General features: G+C 40.2%; 1 protein-coding gene across 1 annotated transcript in view; it reads right to left on the bottom strand.

The window, feature by feature from the left end:
* The window catches only part of TMEM132B (transmembrane protein 132B), a 412137-nt gene that overhangs the window by 7031 nt on the left and 381538 nt on the right, over positions 1-23568 (bottom strand). Inside the window, exons 6-7 of the mRNA XM_018561747.1 lie at positions 22172-22377; positions 7197-7470 (exon numbers count right to left, since the gene is read on the bottom strand). Coding sequence (XP_018417249.1) covers positions 7197-7470; positions 22172-22377 — 480 coding nt within the window. The remainder of the gene's footprint in view (positions 1-7196; positions 7471-22171; positions 22378-23568) is intronic.

The raw sequence follows: 23568 nt of genomic DNA, 5'->3' as shown, positions 1-23568 counted from the left end.
GCAACAGAAAAAGAAGATATGAGACACAGGTATGATGAAGTTACATATAAGTAAACCAGAGACCAGAAAGAGGGAGAGTATCTGGCCAGATTTGTGACGAGGGAATATAATCTTTTAAAAGCTGTTACCTTAAAGACTTGTTGGAGGTAATGCGTCTAACAAATTACAGAATAGCACGCAGTAAGTATATTATTCGTGTTGTAGTTACTTTTAGACCAGAGACTGGCAGGTAACAAAGCTTGCAGCCATCACAAGAGATTCAAGTGAAACCAATACATCATTATCTTATAAGCTGGATTTAAACCTCTGGTAGTTTTTTCTTTTCTATAACTCACTGTACTTGGATTTTGCTATATTGCTTTAGCTAATGCTTGAATAGCAATATGGATGACAGAGTGCACCTCTCAAGTGTATTCCTCTTTATATTTACTCTGGTGCATAAGTAACATAAAAATGTGCTCCTAGAGCAAACTATAGAAGAGTAGTAAGTGCATTAGTAAATAGGTAACAGATGTAAAAAGCTAACAGTAAATGCCAATAAAGTGGAAAACCCTAATTGCTAAACTTTTTTGTAAAGGTCTCAGAGTCTTTTTTTACAATACAAAATGGCTGGATTTTTTTTGCAGACATTATGTTGATTCAGTATCATAGTGGTGCAGGATTAAAGACACTCCATGGGAAGAGGAGTACCCTTCATAATCTCATTATATACAGGTAGATCAGATAAATATGAGACTCATTTCCATAAGCATCTCTTGAAATATAATGATGCAAGGCTTTCAAGTTTTGAAATTGTTTTAGGGAAGTCAGGATCTCTTCAGCAGAAATAGGATCTAGTGGAGATGAAGTGTCATCAGGTAACATTGAAGGGATATTTGCAATAACCAGACATCTTATCTGATCTAGTGTGTGTAAAAAAATGTTGTGAATATGTGATGAGATGACTTTGTAAAGGTATTGTCAATATTTTTCATAAAACATTCTAGGATCGAGAACTTTTGGTAGTTGCAAAGGATACATACTTTTTAAATGACACATCGTGGGTCTGAACTTTAAACAAACTCTTAAGGGGTGATTTACTTACCTAAACACACGCACGCACTAGGTGCGTGTGATTTTTACACAGCAAAACGTATTTATCAACCAAAAAGTCTCTAAAAGCATATTTCCACTAATGCCATATATGGAAAAATAATGCACATGATGCATATATAATGTTGCTTCACAGTTTAGACAAAAATGGGTAGCTCATGCATTTACATTCCTGCATTCATCAACACAAGCAACACAATGTAGAGCTAATTTACACAACATCACCTTGCAATTCATGCAGAGCTTTGCACAACACACCTGCTGGGTGTGTACACACTACAAAGGTGTCTAGATTCCACCAATAGATCATGCTGGGAGGGAACACACTACAGAGGTGTATACTTGTTCATGGCGTGTTTATAAGGTTAGTAAATCAACCCCTTAGAGTGTTAATCTTTGGTTTTTACTAATTTAACATGAACGCTATGGTCTGCTAAATTGCAATTTCTTAATTCTCTTTATATATTACCCAAGTTAACAAATATTGAAAGAAATAATGGGATTTTATTTTTTACCTTAGACGTGTGGGTGGCATTTCATCTCTTTCTCTAGTGAATGTGATTGCCTTGCTGAATCCTATGACTTCGAAAAATATTCTGAACCAATTATTTCATGTTAGTCTCGCTTAGCTAGCTAGAAATATTGCTTTTTCAATCCAGAACACCTATTTTTTTTTTCTGAAAACATTTAACCTAAACCTTGGATGATCTGCTGGGCCAAACAGCTGATGACATTTGAGGGATCCTGGACATATCTGGCAGATGCAACTTAATCATTTCATTGTCTCCAGAAAGCTTTGACAGCACCTTGCAGCATTTTAGGCCTTACAAGTAAATATGTACATTTAAGGTAGGGAAAAAAATAAATGTGCATTTAAGGTAAAAACTGTTTATGTGTAATCAGTCTGCTAAATCGTGTTCTCCAATGCCTTGATTAGAATGAATTTAGCATGAAAACTCAGTATAATCATATTTGCTTTAAAATACTGTCTAAAGTGGTATGGTGTAATTGTGTACTTCTTGCACTGTATATGACAATTTGCATAAAATTATAAAGCTAGCTATGAAAACAAAAGACTTTTTAAGGCAAAGCACTTAAACATTGCATTTTACCACAGAAGTTAATTACCAAGGCAGTTGGATTTTTTTATGCATTTAACTCTCACTTTAACATCAACACAGAGGAGAGGTCTATGCTGCTGTGAGAATTGTTGTTTCTAAGCATGGTGACCATAACCTATTAATTAAGTTGTACTTTCTCCAGTCCCTGGTTTTACTCTTATTTAAAGGTGTTGACAATTTTCATAAACAAACTGAGAATATCACTATCTTATTATTGTAGAACCCAGCTGTCAGTCTTCCATTGATCTTGGACACAAAATGATGCACTGATAAAAAAAAGTATTGCAACAATGGAAGTATGGAGGATGCCATTCCTGGCCTCATAAATAAATTGCTAGCTGCCTCTGTGTGACTTAAAGGAGAACTCCTAGTTCGAGCCGACGTGTGACAATTAAACTGTCACACGTCAGCTCTATAGATCAGGAAGTGAGCGAACGCATACGGTCGCTTGCTCACTTTCCGATGATCTCCCTGCAGAGAGTGGCGACTGTCAGTCACCACTCCCCGCAGGGATTCCCCCTCCCCCCGCTCTGATCCTCCAGCACGGGGGGCGGGCACAACTGGCTCTGCCTCTACATAGGCAGAGCCAGCTGTCACTCACGCAGGTGGGTGGATCTCGACAAGCATTGTCGGGATCCGTCTTGGCTGCAGAACTCTCAGTATATAGCGAGCTGTAGCTCGCTATATACTGAGCTTTGGGCCACGGAAGGACCATAGCATATGTCCTCCCGTGACCTTTAAGAAAACTATGGGATAAAAAGGTTACCCCATAGTTCCCTTTTAAGTACTTCTGAGCCATGGACTCAGGGCAGTCATACTGTAAATGTGTCAGAAAGTGTCAAAATTCCTTATCTCTATGCTATATATTTCTATACAACCTCTGTGATTCTCACATGTCAGAGTGCCTTTAAATTCATTGATATAAGGGCCTATATTATTTTTGAGTTACCCATTTAAGGTCTCAACAAACTGATTATGTACTTCTACTCTTTCCACTTTTCCCTTAATTTAATTGTATAAATGGCTTTACATGTAAAAGAAAAATGATTTTGACTTATAAACAATAGTTACAATAATTTAGAAAATTCTTCCAAGGAAACATGAGATACACCATCATCCCTTGCTGGCTGAAATCACTAAGGTATCATACAAGTTTTAACATATTAATGTAATTTTAAACATTGTCTTAAATCTGCAGTTTTTAATAAATAATTCCTGGTGATCATGGCATGAAGTTCCTTGTTCAGGCACTTTCTGTTATGGAGAGACAACTGTCTTCCAGTTGTGCTCCTGTGTTATCACCTGCACCCACCCCTGGTGGAGACTACAAGTGACCACGCCTGAACACATTGCACAGACATGGTCCACCTTTGTCATTATTAGTGAGTTGATCTAGATCAGTGATAGCGAACGTTTTTGAGCCAGAGTGCCCAAACTGCAACGCAAAATCTATTTATTTATGATAAAGTGCCAACACTCAAAATATGTTTGGCATTGTGTTTTAGTTTGGGCACTAGGGTTTAAAAAAACGTTCAGCAAAATAGGGAAACACACTTTTTCAAACATTTATACACTCACAGATACAAACACTTATAATCACACCCACATATAGTCATACATTGATAAGCACACACAAATCACACTCATAAAACACACACTCACTACACACTCACAAAACACATCACACACTCATAAAAACACACATCAGATTTATCATACACACTCATATCAAACACACACATATCACACACACTCATAAAACACACCCACACATAAAAACACACCAACACATATCACACGCACTAATAAAAATACACCACACATAGATATCACACACTCATAAAAACACACCTATATCATACACACTCAAAAAACCACACACATCACACATAAACTCAATACAACACACACATATCACACACTTAATAAAACACACATCACACACTCAATGAAACACACACATATCACACAGTCAATGAAACACATACACACATCAAACACGCAATGAAACACACACATATCACATACTCAATGAAACACGCACACACATCAAACACATCACACACTCATTAAAAACACACAACACACAGTCATCACACACCTGGCTCTGCTCTAGAGAGGCAGAGCCAGGTGTGAATCAGCCAGTGGGGTTGATCTCGACAATATTGTCCAGATCTGTCTCAGCTGCGGCATGGCTAAGCGCTGTCAGCATATAGTGGGCAATAGCTCGCTATATGCTGAGTTTTGGGTCACCGGAGGACTTCAGCATATGTCCTCCTGTGACCCTGAAGAGAACTATGGGCAAAAAAAGGTTGCCCCATAGTTTTCATTTAATCATTATAATAATTAATTAATAATTGCCCCCTCTCCCGCGTACCTGTTTTGCAGGGAGGGGGCTGCATCCCTGGGGTCCAGTGGGGCACTCCAGGATTATCCTGGTGGTCCAGTGGAGGATGAGTGTAATCTGCATCTCTGGCTGATGCTGACCATACAAATCTCTACTTCCTGTGAGTGGCAGCACCACAAGGGAGTGATTAGTATGGTCTGAATCACCAAGAGATGCAGATCATACTGATCCTTCACTGCACCACAAAAGGATGCTTTCAATTGAATATATTGCTGTTTCTGCAACATATTAAATATGATCTGGGCACCTTCCAGGTTTAAAGATGGCCACCACCATTTGTAGCAGCCATCTTTGAAAACGTAATATGATACGGAGACCGGTGGGACACCAGAGGCCCGCGCGAAGCACCCCAGGTGAGAAACTGGAGTGTGCGGGCACCTAGGCTTGCGTGCCACCAGGGGGGCCTCTGTGTGGCCTCGGTGACACACATACCATAGGTTCCCCATGGCTGATATAGATCAATGATCAGATGCAGGAGTGAGTCCATGTAGATAGAAGTAACTGAATGAGGCTGGAGGAGATCAACAGGCCAGAGACTATGAAAAAACAGAGCAATTTTTTTTAATGGTACACAGTACTTTACAAATTAAATGTCATCAAGTTAGAGTTTAGATCTACTTTAAGAGCAATGGGTATGCCCTATTCCATCTACTCAGACAGTTTTTTGGTGAATCTGGCAAATGAAGTACAGTTACATGGATCAGATGTGCTACTGACCTACAATCTGAGTCCCAGCTAAACATGTAAATTTCAGATCCCTCCGAATTTCTTTCAAAACAAAACTAAATCGCAGATGTGACTGTTCTCTGGCCAATCAGATTTTTTTGGCTGTTCAGGGTTGCATTACAGGCACGATCATGTGACTTCTAGCTGTGGTTCGTTCCGAAATGAAAATGTGGACGTATACTATATTCTAAACCAAATTGGATTTTGGATCCAAAATCCGAAAAAAACTAAACAAATACAAATCTGAATCAATTTGAAATGAAATGAAACAAATGTCTAGTCCCAGCCTCTGCCACCACTTTGAAGCTACCATTTAAAGTAACCCTCACATGATCACTTATAAACAAAGCCAACATTCTAAAAGATGACTGTGTATACTTACTTTTATCTGTTCAAACTCCTCTGGTAGGAGCAACTGGTGGGAGGTGTTAAATACCTGCAGCAGCCAGCAAGTTGCAAGCTAGTTGGGTTTGAAGACAAAAGGCTACTGGAAAGGTTAGTTATACCTATAAGAGGCTGATATCCTATCAGCATTACAGAGCACTGTTCAATCAGGTGTTTCTTGTCCCTTCTTATTCAATATGGGGAGGAGACTAGACAATATGGGGAGGACACTAGAATCATGTTATGATGAAGGGGGCGTGCCCCGGAAACGCGTCGACACTTCACTTCACTGATCTGTACACAGGACGTATCATACGGATCCCTCCACTGCTCCGGTCTTTTTACTGTCCTACAGCCTGTTGTCATTTTACTCGTGTTCGTACCTGCTAGTTCATTTTTTACCACTGTTGAATAAATTGATCTGCACCAGGAAAGACGCCCCTCTTTTTGTGTTTTCTTTAAGTTATATTTGCTCTTGCAGGGTTTGCTTTATATCTGTGGTGACAAGGTCACTTTAAGAAAAAAGATTCTGCACCACTTCATGATAATAACCTAAACTGAAACTACAGTACAAAAATGTTTTTAAACTGATGATAATACTGTATTGTTAGATTAATATATCATCTTCATATTTAGTTATTATCTTGGATTGCACTAAAACCAAGAATAGAATTCACAAAGCAACAGACTTGCTTACTACAGAGCAACAAAATTAGCAGTAGCTGCTCTGACCATTCAGCTCAGTGATATATTAAGCTTCTGGACTGCCTCCCAAATTTAGAAAATTGATAGAAAGCTGGCAGTGTTTGAAGCATCTAACTAATTCACACCCTGCCTTTTCAGGGGGTTCTTTGATGGGAGAACTGATAACATGACCACTAAAACTCAGCAGCATGCAGTGTGAAATGTCTGTAGGTTTGGTCCCTCTGCTGAGGAATGGATGATGCCGGAGATTGCTATTTTCTGTAAGTCATCATCTGTTATCACTTAAGTAAATGTTATTTTTTCATTCGTTTTAATGCGTGTGTTATTTAACTGATTCTTTGTCAAGAGACATTTATAATCAGTTTCCTTGGGGTCATCGCAAATTAATATAAAATGAACAGCACCAAGCAATGCCAGGCAATTCTTTAGGATCTGATCATTGAATTAAGAGTCTAATTGTCAAGCACTACAATGGTAGTAGGGTTATATTTTTTATTTCAGGTCATGAGATTAAGTACCATAGCACTACAGTTATAAGATCTGCAAACTATTCTTCAGGAGCCTATTCATATTGTTAAGACTGAATTCAGGAACTCAGGCAGTCTATCGCACAATACATTGTAAGTATAACATAAACAGATAGAATGGACTGGATGACCTGTGTCTTTTTCAACCTCATCTACTATGTAACTATATAAACGATGATAATATCTCATTCAGCTATTAAAATAAATATTCATTTATTAAATATTTGATTATACCTGGACTGTAGTGATTCCTTGATCGCGTCCAACAAGAACTTTTCCTGCTTCCAGTGTAGCTATTTTTGGCTCTTCAACTTTCATGAAGTCCCTCACTAAGTCAGTAATGTCAAACTGCCAGTCCGGACCAAGCATGTGTATCAGCTGTCCACCAAGATCTGCAGATTCTGCAACAAACTGAGTGAAGACTCGAACCATTGCATGCTGGTACTGCAGAGAGCACCCTCTCCCTTTCTTTTCATCATCTTCTTCATCTTCACTGTCTCTGGTTGGTCTGAAAATAAATTTGACATTTGGTAAATATCCATGTATTGCATTAACTACAGGTTTAAGGACCCATTCAAACCATGTCTGGATCATCTCCAGACCAGATTGTTTCCGGACCCAAAATGCATCCTAATGTATTCCTATGCTATTTGCAGCCTCTATTCACACCAGCGCTGTCCGTTCAAGACCAGACCAGAAAAATACTACTTGTCCTATTTTGTCTGGTCTGGAATGCACTGAAACTCATAAAAACGCATTCAAACACACTGGAACGCACCTGTAAGACCATTTTAAGCAAAAAAAATTCCAAACGCAACAAAATCGCTGTAAAAACACGCCAAAAACACAATGCACTGCGTTCCAGATCTGGTCCAGAAAATGGTGTGAACCTGCCCTTAAACTCTCACAATTGTTCGCAGTATCTATTTTTGCAGAACTCACTGGACCGGAACGCAAGCACTAATGTGCCTGCATTCCTGGTGCAGGCAATCAACATTTACTTCAATGCACCACCACGTCTCCTCTCGCCCCTGAACACAGGGAGCCGGCCAGCTTGTGTTCCAGTGTGTTCCAGAGGCCGAACACACTGGAGCGCGGGATTTGAACCGGCCCTATAGGGCATTGTGGCTGAACATCATATTAAAAGACCAATTGGATGACTTAAGAGGTGGGAGGGCAGGACCCGTCTCTACTTTTACAGGAAACATAAAGATTTGCATATTACCCGAGCTGTCTGTATCTCCAGATATAAATAATTGTTTTCAAATATAGCTTACACTGCTGGTAAGTTTTGCTTAGGCTTTTTTTTCATATTGATTCTGAAGGAGGCGTGGCCTCTGAAACACGTAAACCAGGGAGGACTTACAGCCTGTCAGCTGAGGCTTATACACACTATCTGTGTTTTTGTTTGCCCATCTTTTCTATATGCCTGCTAATTCCATTTGTTTGTGAATATGGTTTTAGCTGTTTTTATATAATTACATTAAAACGTTTTACACGACGGAGGCGTTCTCTTTGTCTTCTATTTCATTTTTCTCATATGCTTAGTTTAAAATGACCAAATTTCAGAATGGTATACCCTAATCACCTCTCTACCATCATTGTGAAAATCCTTTCCTTTCCTCCTGTACATCTCCTCCTTGTCTCCTGTACATCCAATTTGCATGCTGTCTCTTGTGACCTGTATTTTAACCCCTCACCTCACTTATCTTACACATCTGAACATTATCCCCCTTATCTCCATCCTGCCATTGTAATTGACCTGTACATTAAACCCTTAACTTCCTCCTCCATCTGTGTATGACCTATTATGTGCTGTATCTAGTGCACCATTGCCAAGCTCCATGTTTATCCACCCCACTATCAGCATGTTTCTTCACTTACAGAAAGTTTTGACCAAAAAAAAAGATCACTTTGAGTTCTCCAATTTCCAAAAAGGGGCCATTTAGGGCCTTCTTTACTGTCCTGGCATTTTAATTTGCTATATATTTTTTTATATAATACGTTTTTATTGAGGGGCATTTTTTATCAAAACAAACACAATTATCGACAAAGAGGTGAGTAAGATCATACATATATAGGGTTACATTGCGGAAACAGTGCATAATCAAATGGGTCAAGCTGAGAATCGGTATTCCCATTTCGACCCGGTTGCAGATTTGAACCCATATGAGAAAGTAGGTGGTGCAAAGTGAATAGGTAAAAAACAAAGAGGTAGAGGAGCAGGAGGTAAGAAGTTTCATCTGGTGAAGTAAATGATCAAGCTATGACTTAATTGGATTCCCATTTCTGTACCTTGACAGATGCATAGGGAACATAGGATCAAAGTGATTTAAAGTGGTCTGAGTCCATATATACGAGCCAGGGTGTCCATGTTTCATTGAACACAGCATGTCTATCATGTAGGTGTGCCTTCAACATCTCCAGATGCATAATGCGGCAAAGTTCTCTTGCCCATTCCTTCATGGTAGGTACTCTAGTCGAGTTCCAATGCCTTGGAATGAGAGAGCGGGCTGATGAGACACAGAAGCGGAATATGTCCTTCTTAAAGTGTGAAATGGAGCCTGGGAAAATGGAGAGTAGAGCAACCTTTGGGGAGGAAGTAAGAGTAGAACCCGTAACTCGTCGATAGACCATGAAGACTTGATCCCAGAAAGACATGGTCTGGGGGCAGGACCACCAAATGTGGTATAGAGAGCCAGTTTGGGAAGCTCAGCGCCAACACATCGGGGAAGTGCCAGGGAAGATTCTTTGAAGTATTTTGGGGCTGCGGTACCATCACGTCAAAAGTTTATAACCTGTTTCTTGGGCTGAACTAGCAGTGGATATCTTGTGGGTAAAGAGAAATGCTTGTCGAATCTCTGCGTCTGTAAGATCAAGAGACAGATCACGTTCCCAAGCCTTTACAAAGTATGGGCGTGAGGTGGATTGTGTGGAGCATAGAAGACGGTATAATAGAGAGATGGTATGTGTAGGAGGATTAGGTGTTGTGCAGATGGTTTGAAACGGGGTGTTAATTTGCTATATTTTATAACAGAAGGCAAGGGAACATTTTTGGTGTTTTTTTCCTTTATACAGCATTTATTAGGCACAACCAAAAGAACACTGTTCCAAAGCAAATTATATAAAATTAATTTGGGTACAGTGTTGCATGACTGCGTTTTTGGCAGTCAGATTATGGCAGCATTGAAAACTGAAAAATGACCTGGTAATGAAGGGGTATATACAGGCTGATACTCTAGTGGTTCAGGTGTGACATAGAGTGCAATCACAATAGCACAATGTTTAACCTGACTCAAATTGTGTAAATAATAAGATACCAAGTACTGTTATTCTGCTCTGTTTTGCTCTATAAAAGAAAAAAAGTATAACAGTTTTGAAAAAAATAAAAATTAGCCAAGAAGAATATCGACTAAACTCCAAACTTTCTCTTTTAGAACTGAAATTTGCAATGTTCCATATTATGTAATTCAGTAAACATGCTAAGCTATTAATGTTTGTTGAAGTCACACACTGGAATGTTAAGTGTAAGAATCAATAACTAAAGATATTTGGCAACAGAAGAAAAAGGTGGGACCAAGTCACAGCACCTCACCCTGACAGCACTAGTAAAATCTCTGCCCTTCTTTTTTTTTCAAAGTTATTTGCAGATGTACATATATTATATAATTTTTATTTTTTTCATTTGCTTTCTCTTTGTGAGGCCATCTCTGCCCTGGTTAAGCAGACAAGAGAAGGACAGCAAGTCTGTAACTAAAATGCATACAAACAACCATATCCATTAACTACTGCGTGTCAAGAATATACCACTGGCTAGAGGTGGCCCAATATATGCTTGATGTACTGTGTCATGTCGGTTCGCACAGTTTACTTTTTTTGTTAAAACTTTAATAAAAAGTCACAAGTGAAATTTCATTCAGTTGTAGCGGTCACAGTGTTCCGCAGCACAGTCCATTGACCATTCATTTATGGAATTCACAATATTGACTGCAATGGTCATTTGCAATTGTTGTTGAAATTACTGATTGCAGATGCTAATGGCATGAAAACATCTAGCACTGCCTAATCACTAATGTTTTAAAAGCATAGTTTGCGAAGAACTACTGCATTGCTAAATTGTATTTAATCTGGTTGATGGTATTTTATTAAATTTGGCTTTTGGCAAATCTCCCTTCAAGCAGAGCCCAATCCTTTGCTCCGCTACATAGAAGATGGATGGATGGATCAAAGTGCTGCCCATACACCAGTTGCAACCTTTTGGTTTGAGAATTCTGTAAATGTTTCTTTCCTTTGCATTTTCACAAAATGACACAGAAAACATGTTATCTCAAGAAAGCTCTCAAACATTTCAAACACAGACAATGACAGCAAAATCATAGATTTGTTCAGCTCAATACAAAAGCTAAAATAATCGTATATAAAAAAAATAACATGCTCAAGGAATATCTGTTCACACAACACATAGATATTTTTAGTTGTTACCTGTCGATAGCCTAACATAGCTTTCATCTCTAAAGAACCACAGTTGAAGTTTCACACACAGGTATAGCATGAGTTTAAATTTTTATTAGACTTGCACTGATATATCTGCTTGTTATGCTCCATTAAGAACAAGAGCTTTGATACAATGTATGGTTTAAGCCACATATATTTTCATGATATATGTCTGCTGTTAAATTCTTCCTCTACTGTATATGAAATGTCAAGCAGGAGCCCCAAACTGTACTCCACATGACTACTCACAGCCGATCAAAACTTCGGAACAGTTTGGGAAAGAATAGTATGGTTATGGAAACTTAACCAAAATTGTTTTTGGTAGCAAAACCAACATACTGTCTTTGGAGAAGGGTGGGGGCATTTTTTAATACATTTTATAAAACCAAATTTTATAAAGAATTGAGGAAGCTCTTCAGGTTAACTGACAATAGAATGGGTCTTTAAAACTTCCCTCAACATTAGACACTTAAATTTGCACAAACGTAATACATGTACAGTAAGTCATTTTGTTTAGGGGATATTTTTTTCTCTATTTGTCTTGTAGCGCATGGTTGTCTGACATTTTAATAGGGTTTTAATTTTTCATGTTCTTGACCCACAGAACAGGAAAGTCTAATCATCATTTTAAAACCTATTTACAACCCATGCAGTGTGACAAACTCGCTTGACAAAACTGATAATTTACTTGGGTATCTAACACATGTTAATCCTATAATGCCAAAGCTTTTATGTCTATGATGACAAGCATTGCATCACTAAAGTTAATATATACAGGAGTTGGCACAGCTGAACACACAGCCGAAGTGGACCGACTCCCTGCAAAGTTTTAAAAAATAGAATAAAAAAATGAATGGGGTACCCCAAAAATCATACCAGACCCTAGATGCTTTTCCCGGGGGGTCCCAATGCTGATGAGGACAAGAGCCTCTTCCCTACAACCCTGGTCCAGTGGTTGTGGGGGTCTGCAGGCAGGGGGACTTATTTGCATCTGGGTACCCCCTTTCATAAAGGGGACACCTAGATGCTGCCTCTCCTTGTAATTGAGCAAGGGGTAATTGTTACCCCTACTGATTCACCAAAGACAAATGTCAAAAGTAAATAAACACCCCACACCTTTGAAAAAATCCTTGACTTGAACAAAAAACAAAATAAATTTTTTGACAATTCCTGCATTAAAAAAAAAAAAATGCAATCCATCGTCAATCACGTTGTCCAGCGATCTAATCCAGTATCAATCATGATGAACAATGCCCTCCGACTCACCGAAAACAAAAATGTCCTGCCGCCCCGACTGTTTGTGTCAAACTCTCGCTGCAAATGACACTGAACTATCGCCGAAAGGAGGTGAAGTGAACTGAATGCAGCCGATGTATGGCTAAAAATAGCAGTACAGGGCTGCAGGGAACGGCCAAAGAGTCTTCGGCTCACTTCACTCAGGTACTCATTTTTTGGTGCCCTTGGGTTAGCATCCGTTAAAAAACAGATGTTAATGGAAAGCAATGGCTCTGGTGTGAATGGGGCCTTACATTTTTGAGTGTCATTTTCTCTATTCTCTGTTTACAGAGAAGCTGTAGTTTCCATATATAAGGCAAGGTAAGTATTGACTGATTATAGCTTTCAGTAAGGTAAACCTGTTACTTTGCCTACTATGGCACAGGATAGGTTCACTTAGGGCAGGGGTGGGCAACCTCAGCCCTCCAGCTGCGCTTTAACTACAAATCCCAACATGCCTCTGCGAGTCATGCCTGTAACTGTCAGTCTTGCAATATCTCATGGGACTTGTTGTTCCACAACACCTAGAGTGCCACAGTTGCCCACCCCTGACTTAGGGTGTACTCACACTGGACATGGTTAAACTTGGTTATGTCCAATTTTGACTGTTCCCTGTTGCCACTCCCCTGCTGGTCTGCACTCGCACTGTGCTATAAGGAAGTGTTCCCACGCACCCTTTTATCATTTCCTCTGCCAGGCAGACAACTTTGATCCCTCTTTTGATTATTCATATTACAGTACTCAGGCACAGTGTGCTCTCACACTGAAACCACCTGTACTCCATCAGCACTCCAAATACTCCAAAGTAACAATACCTCAGATCACCTCATCCAACCAGGCCTGTAGCACACTGTATGCTTAACTGTTTCTGGGCATGGTATGCTTTACCGTGCCTAGGCATGGTTCAGAACTACACACTACACAAAGTAACTGGACTAAGGGAAAGAACCATACCCCAGTATGGTTAAAACACACAGTGTTAGTACAATCTTAAGGCGGACCTTTACACTCAAACATCAAACTCTACCAGGGCATTCCTCTATGTATGATGATTAATAATAACATGACAATAACAATAATTAGACATGTCAGGTGTAAAGTGCTGTGATTTTGAAATACTTACACTTGCAGAGCATTCACTTCCTGCTTTGAAAGGGCAAAATGACTTCAGTTTGGCAAAGCAATGCACACTGGGATTGCCTTGTCATCAGCAGAGCATTGCTGGGAAATCTCATCTGTAATCTCATGAGATCTCAGGGAAAGGCATTTTACTCCCCTGAGGTGCATGGTCACAGGCGGGTTTTTGTAAAAAAAAATTGTTTGTTGAGGGAATGTCAGGTGAATGTGCAGTGAAGATAGCAGCCACTTTTGTCTAATTAGGGTGAATATTACACTAAGACCTTTTCCTACTAAAAAACAGATGTTGCTGATTGTCATGGAATGTCATGTCACTGGGTAAATCTTGGGTGAATTTGGATTAACCCTTTTGCTGCCATTACACAAGTCAGTACCAAGTCAGAAGTATGTCCGGTACAGCAGAGAGCTGTAATCACACTCCTGGCTGCTATAGTTTACACTCCTTCAGAAAACTGCTGGCTTCAGGTAGAAGTGGTTCGAGTAGTTATGCTGTCCCTCAACATCTCCCACACCCACCTCCCACCATGTTGTCAGCCCCCTATAGCAATAAAGTTAAGAGTATAAATAAAACTTTAAAAAATGTTCAAAGTTAAATAAAATAAGTAAGAAAAACACTCCAAAATGTTTAAAGCCCCCTTCTCCCACCCCTATGTACATGCACATGCAAATGTAAATACAGGAATAAGAACAATAATTCCAGGGACATTATTCATGGTTAACTCTAAATTGATGACTTGTACAGGCATTTAAAGCATCCCATATGGACATTTTGGGGTACTGAAGTTATATGCTGTTTCAAACGCAATTGTGAGGCTTGACATATTTGATATCTATTTGCCCAGTGCAACCTCAAAAAACCACCCAATAAAATTGTATTATAATGTGTTTCTGAGCATTAAATTCATTTGAATGGATTTTTTAATGAAAATTGATTTTATGTAATTTTATTCTCCAGGGTCCCTGCTTTCAGAAAATATATAGAGTTGTAAACAATTTTCAGGCCTAACATTTGCTTTCTAACATTTATGCTAAAAATTCAAAGGTGGCTATGGCAGGGAACGGAATAATACATATGGTTATATATAGTTAATGTTTACCAATCAATGTGGGGGCAATTTGATAAATATACACCTTACATTTTTTTTTTAAAGCACCTCAATTTGTCTTCTACTGGCCTCCTATAATCCCCTGCACAGGAGCATTTTGATTGGAAGAGGCAGCACTGAAAGCAAATCCAATAAATAGATGATTAGAAGAGAACGCAGAGATGATATAAGTAAACAGCTAAACCTTCACTATATAATCATAGTCTTGAGCAAACTGTAATACTTTAACTGCAGTAGAGTAAAGTAAAGAGTCAGGGCATAGCTATGGTGCCTAGCAGTATATCAGAACTAGAAAACTGGCTGAGCAGAATTACAAACAGCATGGTTGCTAAATAAGTCCAAACATATGTATTTGATTAGTCTACTTAATCTGTTTGCTTGCACATCCACTTTTTTAATTTAACCAGAACACTAAGGGGTTATTCACGTACGAGCCAAAGGTTCCAGCCATAGCTTCGGCTGATCCTTCAGGCTCTCTTCGTCCGCCAGAGACCTTCGGTTCAGTCGAACCGAGGGGCTACTGTACGGGCTATTCACTATAGCCTGTTTAGCAGCCGAAGGTGGCCGAGCGGCTCAGCTGAGCCGAAGGCATATGCTTCGGCTCGACTGAGCCGAAGTGACAGCCAAAGCAGGGCGAACGGCCTGCCAAAAGCCGGCCGTTCGCACCGCAAATGACACCTGGGCAGAGCCAGCCGTGATCTCACGGCATGGCTCCACTCAGTTGTTATGACAGATCAGCGTCCCTAAATGACATGGGGATGCTGATCTGTCATTAAACAATAACAACTGGGTGGAGCCGGCCGTTACATCACGTCCGCCTCTGCCCAGTTGTTATTCATTTGCCCGAAGACTCTAGCAGGTGCCGGCCACTAGGAAACAGTTGGGCAGAACTAGCTGTCACTGCTAGCTCCACCCAATTTTTTTTCTTTTTAAAAAAATCTTTATTTTTTAATTTAACTATTTATTTACATTTTTAAAATATTTTTTTAACCTTTTTTTAAAACCTATTTTCACTGATTTGCTATTCTGCTCAGTACCATGGAGGCATTCGGCTATTCACTCTCTGCTGTTTGGCCCCTATGTGAATAGGGGTGAACGGCAGCAAGTGAGCTGCCGGAGCTTCAGCTCCACCGATCCAGATGTTGGATCGGCTGAGTCGAAGTCCTTCTGCACTTCGCGTTCAGCTGACCAAAGTGCAGTCGAAAGCAGCTGATGTACGGCTGATTTCAGCTGATGTACGGCTGATTTCAGCCGATGTATGGCTGAAATTAGCCATACTGAGCTGTAGTGAATAGTCGAACGTTGTTCGGCTCACTTCACTTCGGCTGGGTTATTCACTCGGCTGCCTTCGGCAGCTTTGTGAATAATCCCCTAAGTTTAACTACCACCACCAGCTACTGTAAAATGTTTCTCCAAAGCAGTCATCACATGCCTCTGACTGCTATATCCTTAGGTTGAAGCACTGCAGTTATCCATCCAAGTTTCAGATTTGTCTTTGCGACACCACATCAGTTCTACAAGCTTACTTTCTGCGCTTAGTCACTTTGTATGTTCATTTCACTTTCTGGATTTACGTGTGTTATCCTTGTTAAGCTTAATTGGATTAAAAAGGATGTCTGATTCACTTGCATTTTGTCATAAGAACAACTGAAATGTTAATGAGCTGATGGTAGTGTTCATTTTTGTTCTGCTGAGAATTCACACTTTATTATTTGCCAGTTATTTGCCACTGATTCTTGTGTCTACTGAATCTTTGGTGCTAGAAATGTGATAAGAGATAGAAATGTATACAAAGATAAACTAAATGAGATAGGACACAACAATAACCTGTTATAAAAAGGTACAACACAGAGACATACAGCATTGTCTTCTTATAAGTCAGAATTTACATGTTCTAATTTCCAGCACAAAACCCCAAAACAAGAAGCTCAGTCTCTGCTTGTGGGCAAGGTGGCGGAGTCATGCAAAGAACCCCCTTTTGCTCCATTTAGCCATCTATGCATCCATTTGTCTACTACAGATAAAGCCATAATTTTACAGACCCCGCATTACCAATTCAGCTGTTTTAGGCTTTTTAGTCCTCATAACTACTAGAAATGAATTTCTTGGCTCTATAGTGTAGGGCTTGTGAGTCCAGGGTAACTGGACTTGTAAATACCGTTTGCTATAAGAAGGCAATGCGGTAATGGGCTTTTCGGTTCCCTGTACCATCTCGCTGTGATCTCAGGGGTACAATACATGCACACATACGTTGGAATTTACCCAGACATTAAACTGAGCATGTGATATAAATGCTTAAGCAGAGGTTAAACCAAATGTCATAAAAATGTGTAAATTCAGAGATTTCACTGCACATTTGAGCTTCCCTGAAAATTTATCAGACTCAACAGGGAGACTTGTGACTGGTTTATGGAAACTGTGGAGAACATGGGTTTCTCATAAATGCTATTTATTTTGCATTTGAATTTATAACATATGTGTGTGAATGAATGTACATTGAGCACTTTGTAGAAGCTTGTACTGGGGCTGTTGCAGTAGGACCTTTGTCTAGCTTCAATGGAACATAGATTTTCCCAGTTTCTAGTGGTGGCTTCATCTCACAGACTTGTTTAAGTTTATTTGTTTAAGCATCATTTTTTTATGCTGTGTTGTTTATTGTTCTAACCATGGAACCTCCATTATATTGATGGGTTCCTTGCATGTGTAGAGACAATACAAGGCAATAAATAATAAAAAGTAGACGATACACATACACTATATTGTCAAAAGTATTGGGACACCCCTCCAAATCATTGGATTCAGGTGTTCCAATCACCTCCATGGCCACAAGTGTATAAAATCAAGCACCTAGGCATGCAGACTGCTTCTACAAACATTTGTGAAAGAATGGGTCGCTCTCAGGAGCTCAGTGAATTCAAATGTGGTACCGTGATAGGTAGCCACCGGTGCAAGAAGTCCACCCAGGAAATGTCCTTGCTACTAAATATTCCATGGTCAACTGTTAGTGGAATTATAACAAAGTGGAAGCAACTGGGAACAACAGCAACTCAGCCACAAAGTGGTAGGCCACGTAAAATGACAAAGCATGGTGAGCGCATGCTGAAGCGCACAGTGCGCAGAAGTCGCCAACTGTCTGCAGAGGCAATAGCTACAGACCTCCAAACTTCGTGTGGCCTTCGGATTGGCACAACAACAGTGCATAGAGAGCTTCATGGAATGTGTTTCCATGGCCAAGCAGCTGCATCCAAGCCTTACATCACCAAGTGCAATGCAAAGCGTTGGATGAAGTGGTGTAAAGCACACCACCACTGGACTCTAGAGAAGTGGAGACGTGTTCTCTGGAGTGACGAATCACGCTTCTCTGTCTGGCAATCCAATGAATGTGTCTGGGTTTGGCGGTTGCCAGGAAATGGGCACTTGCCTGACTGCATTGTGTTTTTTGATTATGGTGTGCGGTTGTTTTTCAAGGGTTGGGCTTGGTCCCTTAGTTCCAGTGAAGGGAACTCTTAAGGCATCAGCATACCAAGACATTTTGGACAATTTCATGCTCCCAACTTTGTGGGAACAGTTTGGGGATGGCCCCTTCCTGTTACAACATGACTGCGCACCGGTGCACAAAGAAAGGTCCATAAAGACTTGGATGAGCGAGTTTGGGGTGGAGGAACTTGACTGGCCTGCACAGAGTCCTGACCTCAACCCGATAGAACACCTTTGGGATGAATTAGAACGGAGGCTGCCTTCTCGTCCAACAGCAGTACCTGACATCACAAATACGCTTCTGGAAGAATGGACAAACATTTCCGTAGACACACTCTTAAACCTTGTGAACGCCTTCCCAGAAGAGTTGAAGCTGTTTTAGCTGCAAAGGGTGCGCTAACTCAATATTGAATCCTACGGACTAAGACTGAGATGCCAATAAAGTTCATGTGCGTGTAAAGGCAGGCGTCCCAATACTTTTGGCAATATAGTGTATATGTGTATGTGTAAATGTGCTAGTGAAACTTTTATTGTTGAGGTCTGTCTTGCAATATGTGTATTCATGCATGGCTCACAGTTGCTATTGTTGTATAAAGCTTTAGAGTAATGCTATTATCTTGGTACAGTAAACTCCAAGTTATCCTGCACCCACGGGGATCGGAAGATGCCGGAAAACTGTCGTTCCTGCTTGCTTGAGAGTAAATAGTAACTCCCCAGCAATGCCCCCCGTGTGGTGCCCCCAAGCCCCCCCACACACACACACACACACAAATGGCCCCTTTCACCTGCTGGCTAGATTCCCCGGCAGGTGAATTGCTGGGAGCAATATCCAGACTGCTATTGGCTATTTCAAATTGCAATAGGTAATAGGAGGCTGGTTATTGCACCTGCCCACTGAGCAGAGAAGCAGACCAGAGAGGGAAAGTTAATCGACACACTGAGCAGAGAAGCGGACCAGAGAGAGGAAAGTTCATCGACACACTGAGAAGAGAAGCGGACCAGAGAGGGAAAGTTCATCCACACACTGAGCAGAGAAGCGGACCAGAGAGGGGAAGTTCATCCACACACTGAGCAGAGAAGCGGACCAGAGAGGGGAAGTTCATTCACACACTAAGCAGAAAAGCGGACCAGAGAGGGAAAGTTCATCCACACACTGAGCAGAGAAGCGGACCAGAGAGGCAAAGTTCATCCACACACTGAGCAGAGAAGCGGACCAGAGAGGGGAAGTTCATCCACACACTGAGCAGAGAAGCGGACCAGAGAGGGGAAGTTCATCCACACACTGAGCAGAGAAGCGGACCAGAGGGGAAGTTCATCCACACAATAAGCAGAGAAGCGGACCAGAGAGGGAAAGTTCATCCACACACTGAGCAGAGAAGTGGACCAGAGAGGGAAAGTTCATCCACACACTGAGCAGAGAAGTGGACCAGAGAGGGAAAGTTCATCCACACACTGAGCAGAGAAGCGGACCAGAGAGGGGAAGTTCATCCACACACTGAGCAGAGAAGTGGACCTTAGAGAAAACATTTTTAGCGTGCAGCAAGCAACCAGTAATTTTTTACTGTGCAACAAGCCAACGGCAAAAAAAAATGGAGGACATATGTTGCTTGAATGCCGGATAATGGGGAGTTTACTGCATTAAGGTTCACCTGCTAAAAAACATTGCCAGATTCTTTCTTGGTTAAGAACACCAAATCAAAACATACCCCAGCCTGCTGGCTGGACACTGAAGCAGCAGAACTGATAACGTTTTCATTCTGCTCCTTCTTTTCTCTCCTCTAGTTGCCATGTTCACTGGAGCCCACTAACAGGCCGCTAGTGCTGGTTCTTCCTCTCCCAGCCTGTATGCAGCTTTACAGGTGATTATAGCAGACTAATCTTCTCTATCCTCCTATACTGCAGCATTAGAATGTTCCTCACTATCCTCGTGTCTATACACTGTGTATAAAACGTGATGATTTACGGAAACCTTAGACCGTTGCAACAGAGGGGGAGAGGGGCTCCATGGACCGGTCTAAGTGCAAGCCAACTGGGAGGATCATGTGAGTATAACTTTTTTTAAATCTAGACAAAACTGAGCAGTTAACCCTTGCAGTGTTGGGTAGCCCCACTACAAGGGTTAATAAAAATTCTGCCCGGAGTTCTGCTTTAATATGTATACTTCCTGAAGATTGATGTGCAGGTTCCTTTCCTTTTGTCATTCATTTAGTGGTGGTATAACGAGCGCTGCTAAATTACAGCTTCCTTCTAGCTAGTTTCACATTGTAAGGGATCCCGGGTGCTGTCAATGACCAAATAAGGTCATGGCAATATTTGGTCAATTACATCATTTATGTTCCCTAGTGCTGTGTTGATATTCCAACAGTGCCAGGAACTATCATTTGAGATGGGAGTATCAGTGGGAGATTATCATTGTGTCATGGGTCCTCCTGTCTGCATGGCTTAATTTATCATGACTGATATTGGATCTGTATCGCTGGACTACATGTCCGTCGCTGGATTTTTTTTAAATTGTATTATATTTAATAAACTACTTTTTCACATTGTCTGTGTTTAAAAAATATTTTTATCAAGGTGTACTATTCACCCCTTACTCATTCACGAACAGGGGAGGGAGGATATTTGGCGCTCTCGTATGTTATGGTTTAGGAGAAGGGGGAGTGCAGCAAGTGTAATCATGCCTGGTTAGGGTTGGGTATGGATATTTGGAGGACCCCCCACTGTTTTTCACAAACAGAACAAGCCGGTCAGAAAATGCCATTAAATGGTATAAGTATGTTTTTTCCTTCTAAATGTCACTTTTGCAGAAGTACATCGTACAGGTGCACAACTTCAGGTTCAGTTTAAAGGCATGCCCCAAACATGTTATTTAAAGGAATTGTGTATTTTTAATGTTAGCTCTTAAGACACATTATTAGACCCGTTTCCTGCTGAATGATATTTAATTATTTTTTTTGTCATGGGCCTTGTCCTCTATGGCAGTGCCCAGCTCCCAATGCTACTTTTTTAAAGAAAAGCCTGCAAACTGGCCTTGAAAAAGGCCCAAAAAACTTAGAAGGTTCAACTCTTCTAGACATCAATAGAATTTGGGCACTATTTTTGGGTTCACGGATTCCCGCTGGGCTTGGCAAGTGTCCAGCGAACTGAACTCACTCACTTTGCTCATTCATAAAGAACACAGAAGAGATACAGAAACCAGTTTGTGGTTCTGCTAGCTAGAAACCATCAAATACCTATACGTCAGTGCTATGTAGACATGTGCGATTCGGACGAATTTCGAATTACAGATATAACGAATCCAAACGAATCCAAAATTCCGTTTCCGAAAATCATTAGCGATAGTTTGTTCGAACATTCATTTCTTATTCGTTTCGTTCGTTCGTTGCAGCAAAGTGGCATTAGAGAAGGAGAAAAACATTTTTTTCCCTCAAATGTCACTTTGCTGCAACGTACGTACGAAACGAATAAGAAACTAAAACAAAACGAAAGTTGGATTGAACTACCGCTAACGAATTTCGTCCGAATCCAAAATTCCGAATCCGAATTGACTTTCACACCCGAATCCCGAAAAATTAAATAACACAAAATCTGAATCAAAACTAAACAAAACTAAACAAATGTTTTGCCAATACACATGTCTATTGCTATGTACTGTATAGCTGGCCTTTATTTTGTAATCTAGTTATGTGTTCTGATCATTAGATCTGGGTCCGCTCTTACCTTTTATTAACAGAGACTGGAATCCTCCAGCCTTTAATCTGGCTCAGCTCAGTGTCCGATATTTCTATTTGCAATGGAAGGCGCGGAGCCCACACTGTAACCTCCAGCTGGGTGGTGATGTGCTGGTATGTAAAGTTTACAATGGTATCCACTTTACTTTTCATTTCTTTGCCATTGACAAACACTAAGTCACATTTATCGGAAACCTGAAAGAAGAAAATTGTTCAGTTAGTTATGTCCCTGCATGGTAGCCCTTAAAAAAAAAAATATCTTGACCTTGGTGGAAATATATGAAATATGGCAATAAAAGAAAACTAGCTAAGTAGATCACTTTGTGCACATTAATGACTAAATTATACCTGTCTCCCTGACTACCAATAGGTCACTCTTTGCCATTATATGATTCATCAGAAAAAGTTACAGCAGCATAAAGGAGTAAGAAGCTAAGTAATTGTAATTAGTATGTTTAACAAACATGAATAAATAAATGAATAGCTTCATACCTAATAAACCATACCTAATAAATACCTGATAAATGTAAAGACTTGATACAAGGCTTAAAACATTCCGTTTTTTTTGATAAATTTAGGGCAAAATCCTTAAGTATAGTGATAATTTTTTATCCACTGCCATTTGACATAATGCCATCCACATGTAGAAATAGTCTGACTGCCACAGTCACAATGGTGTGGATGGGAGTTAAGCACATCCCTTCTAGCAATTACTGTCAATTATCATAATCATGTGACAAACCAGTATTGTGTACCTCGCCAAAAATGTCTGTATTTCTGTGCCCCATACTGTCAAGGAGCAGAAAAAGACAGATTGCTCTTTCACTGTTTGTTAGCACTTTGTGTTGAAGCCGCTCTATAAATAATAAGTCAGTCCTCTGAACAGAAAGCCTCCCATGAACAAGCAGTAGATATCGTAACTGGTCAGAGCTTTACACAGAAACATTTCAAGTTCTGCCTGCTGCACTAGGTCTGCAGAACTAATTGTTTTCTAAAGACAATAACTAAAACCTTTTAACTGTAACAATAACTGTAGCCTTTTGAAAAATTCTCTGCTGGGCAGAAATTGTTTTTATTCAACTGAGAAGCGAAGCATGTCCAACCAGACTAAAACGGACACCATGGAACTGATTCGCATAAAGAGTCAAGCTGCCCTACAGAAAAAAAAAACATCAAATGTACTTACATAAAAGACCTTTTTTTCAGAATCATATTTGGCATTTGATGATATAAATAATGATTCAATTATTTTCATACAAGTCAGCACTGGTACAATAGACCCGCCATATATTTTATTCTTTCTCCCAAAATAAAAAGATGTTCTTTATGGACCTCTGGTAAGAACATAGTGAGAGCAGCAAAAATAGATACAATATTCTGAATGGC

The sequence above is a fragment of the Nanorana parkeri genome, unplaced genomic scaffold (assembly GCF_000935625.1).
Source record: "Nanorana parkeri isolate BGI_ZX_2015 unplaced genomic scaffold, ASM93562v1 scaffold541, whole genome shotgun sequence".
In the NCBI taxonomy this organism is placed as follows: Eukaryota; Metazoa; Chordata; class Amphibia; order Anura; family Dicroglossidae; genus Nanorana; species Nanorana parkeri.
The sequence above is the reverse complement of the archived record's forward strand: the minus strand, read 5'-3'. Positions and strand labels throughout refer to the sequence as shown.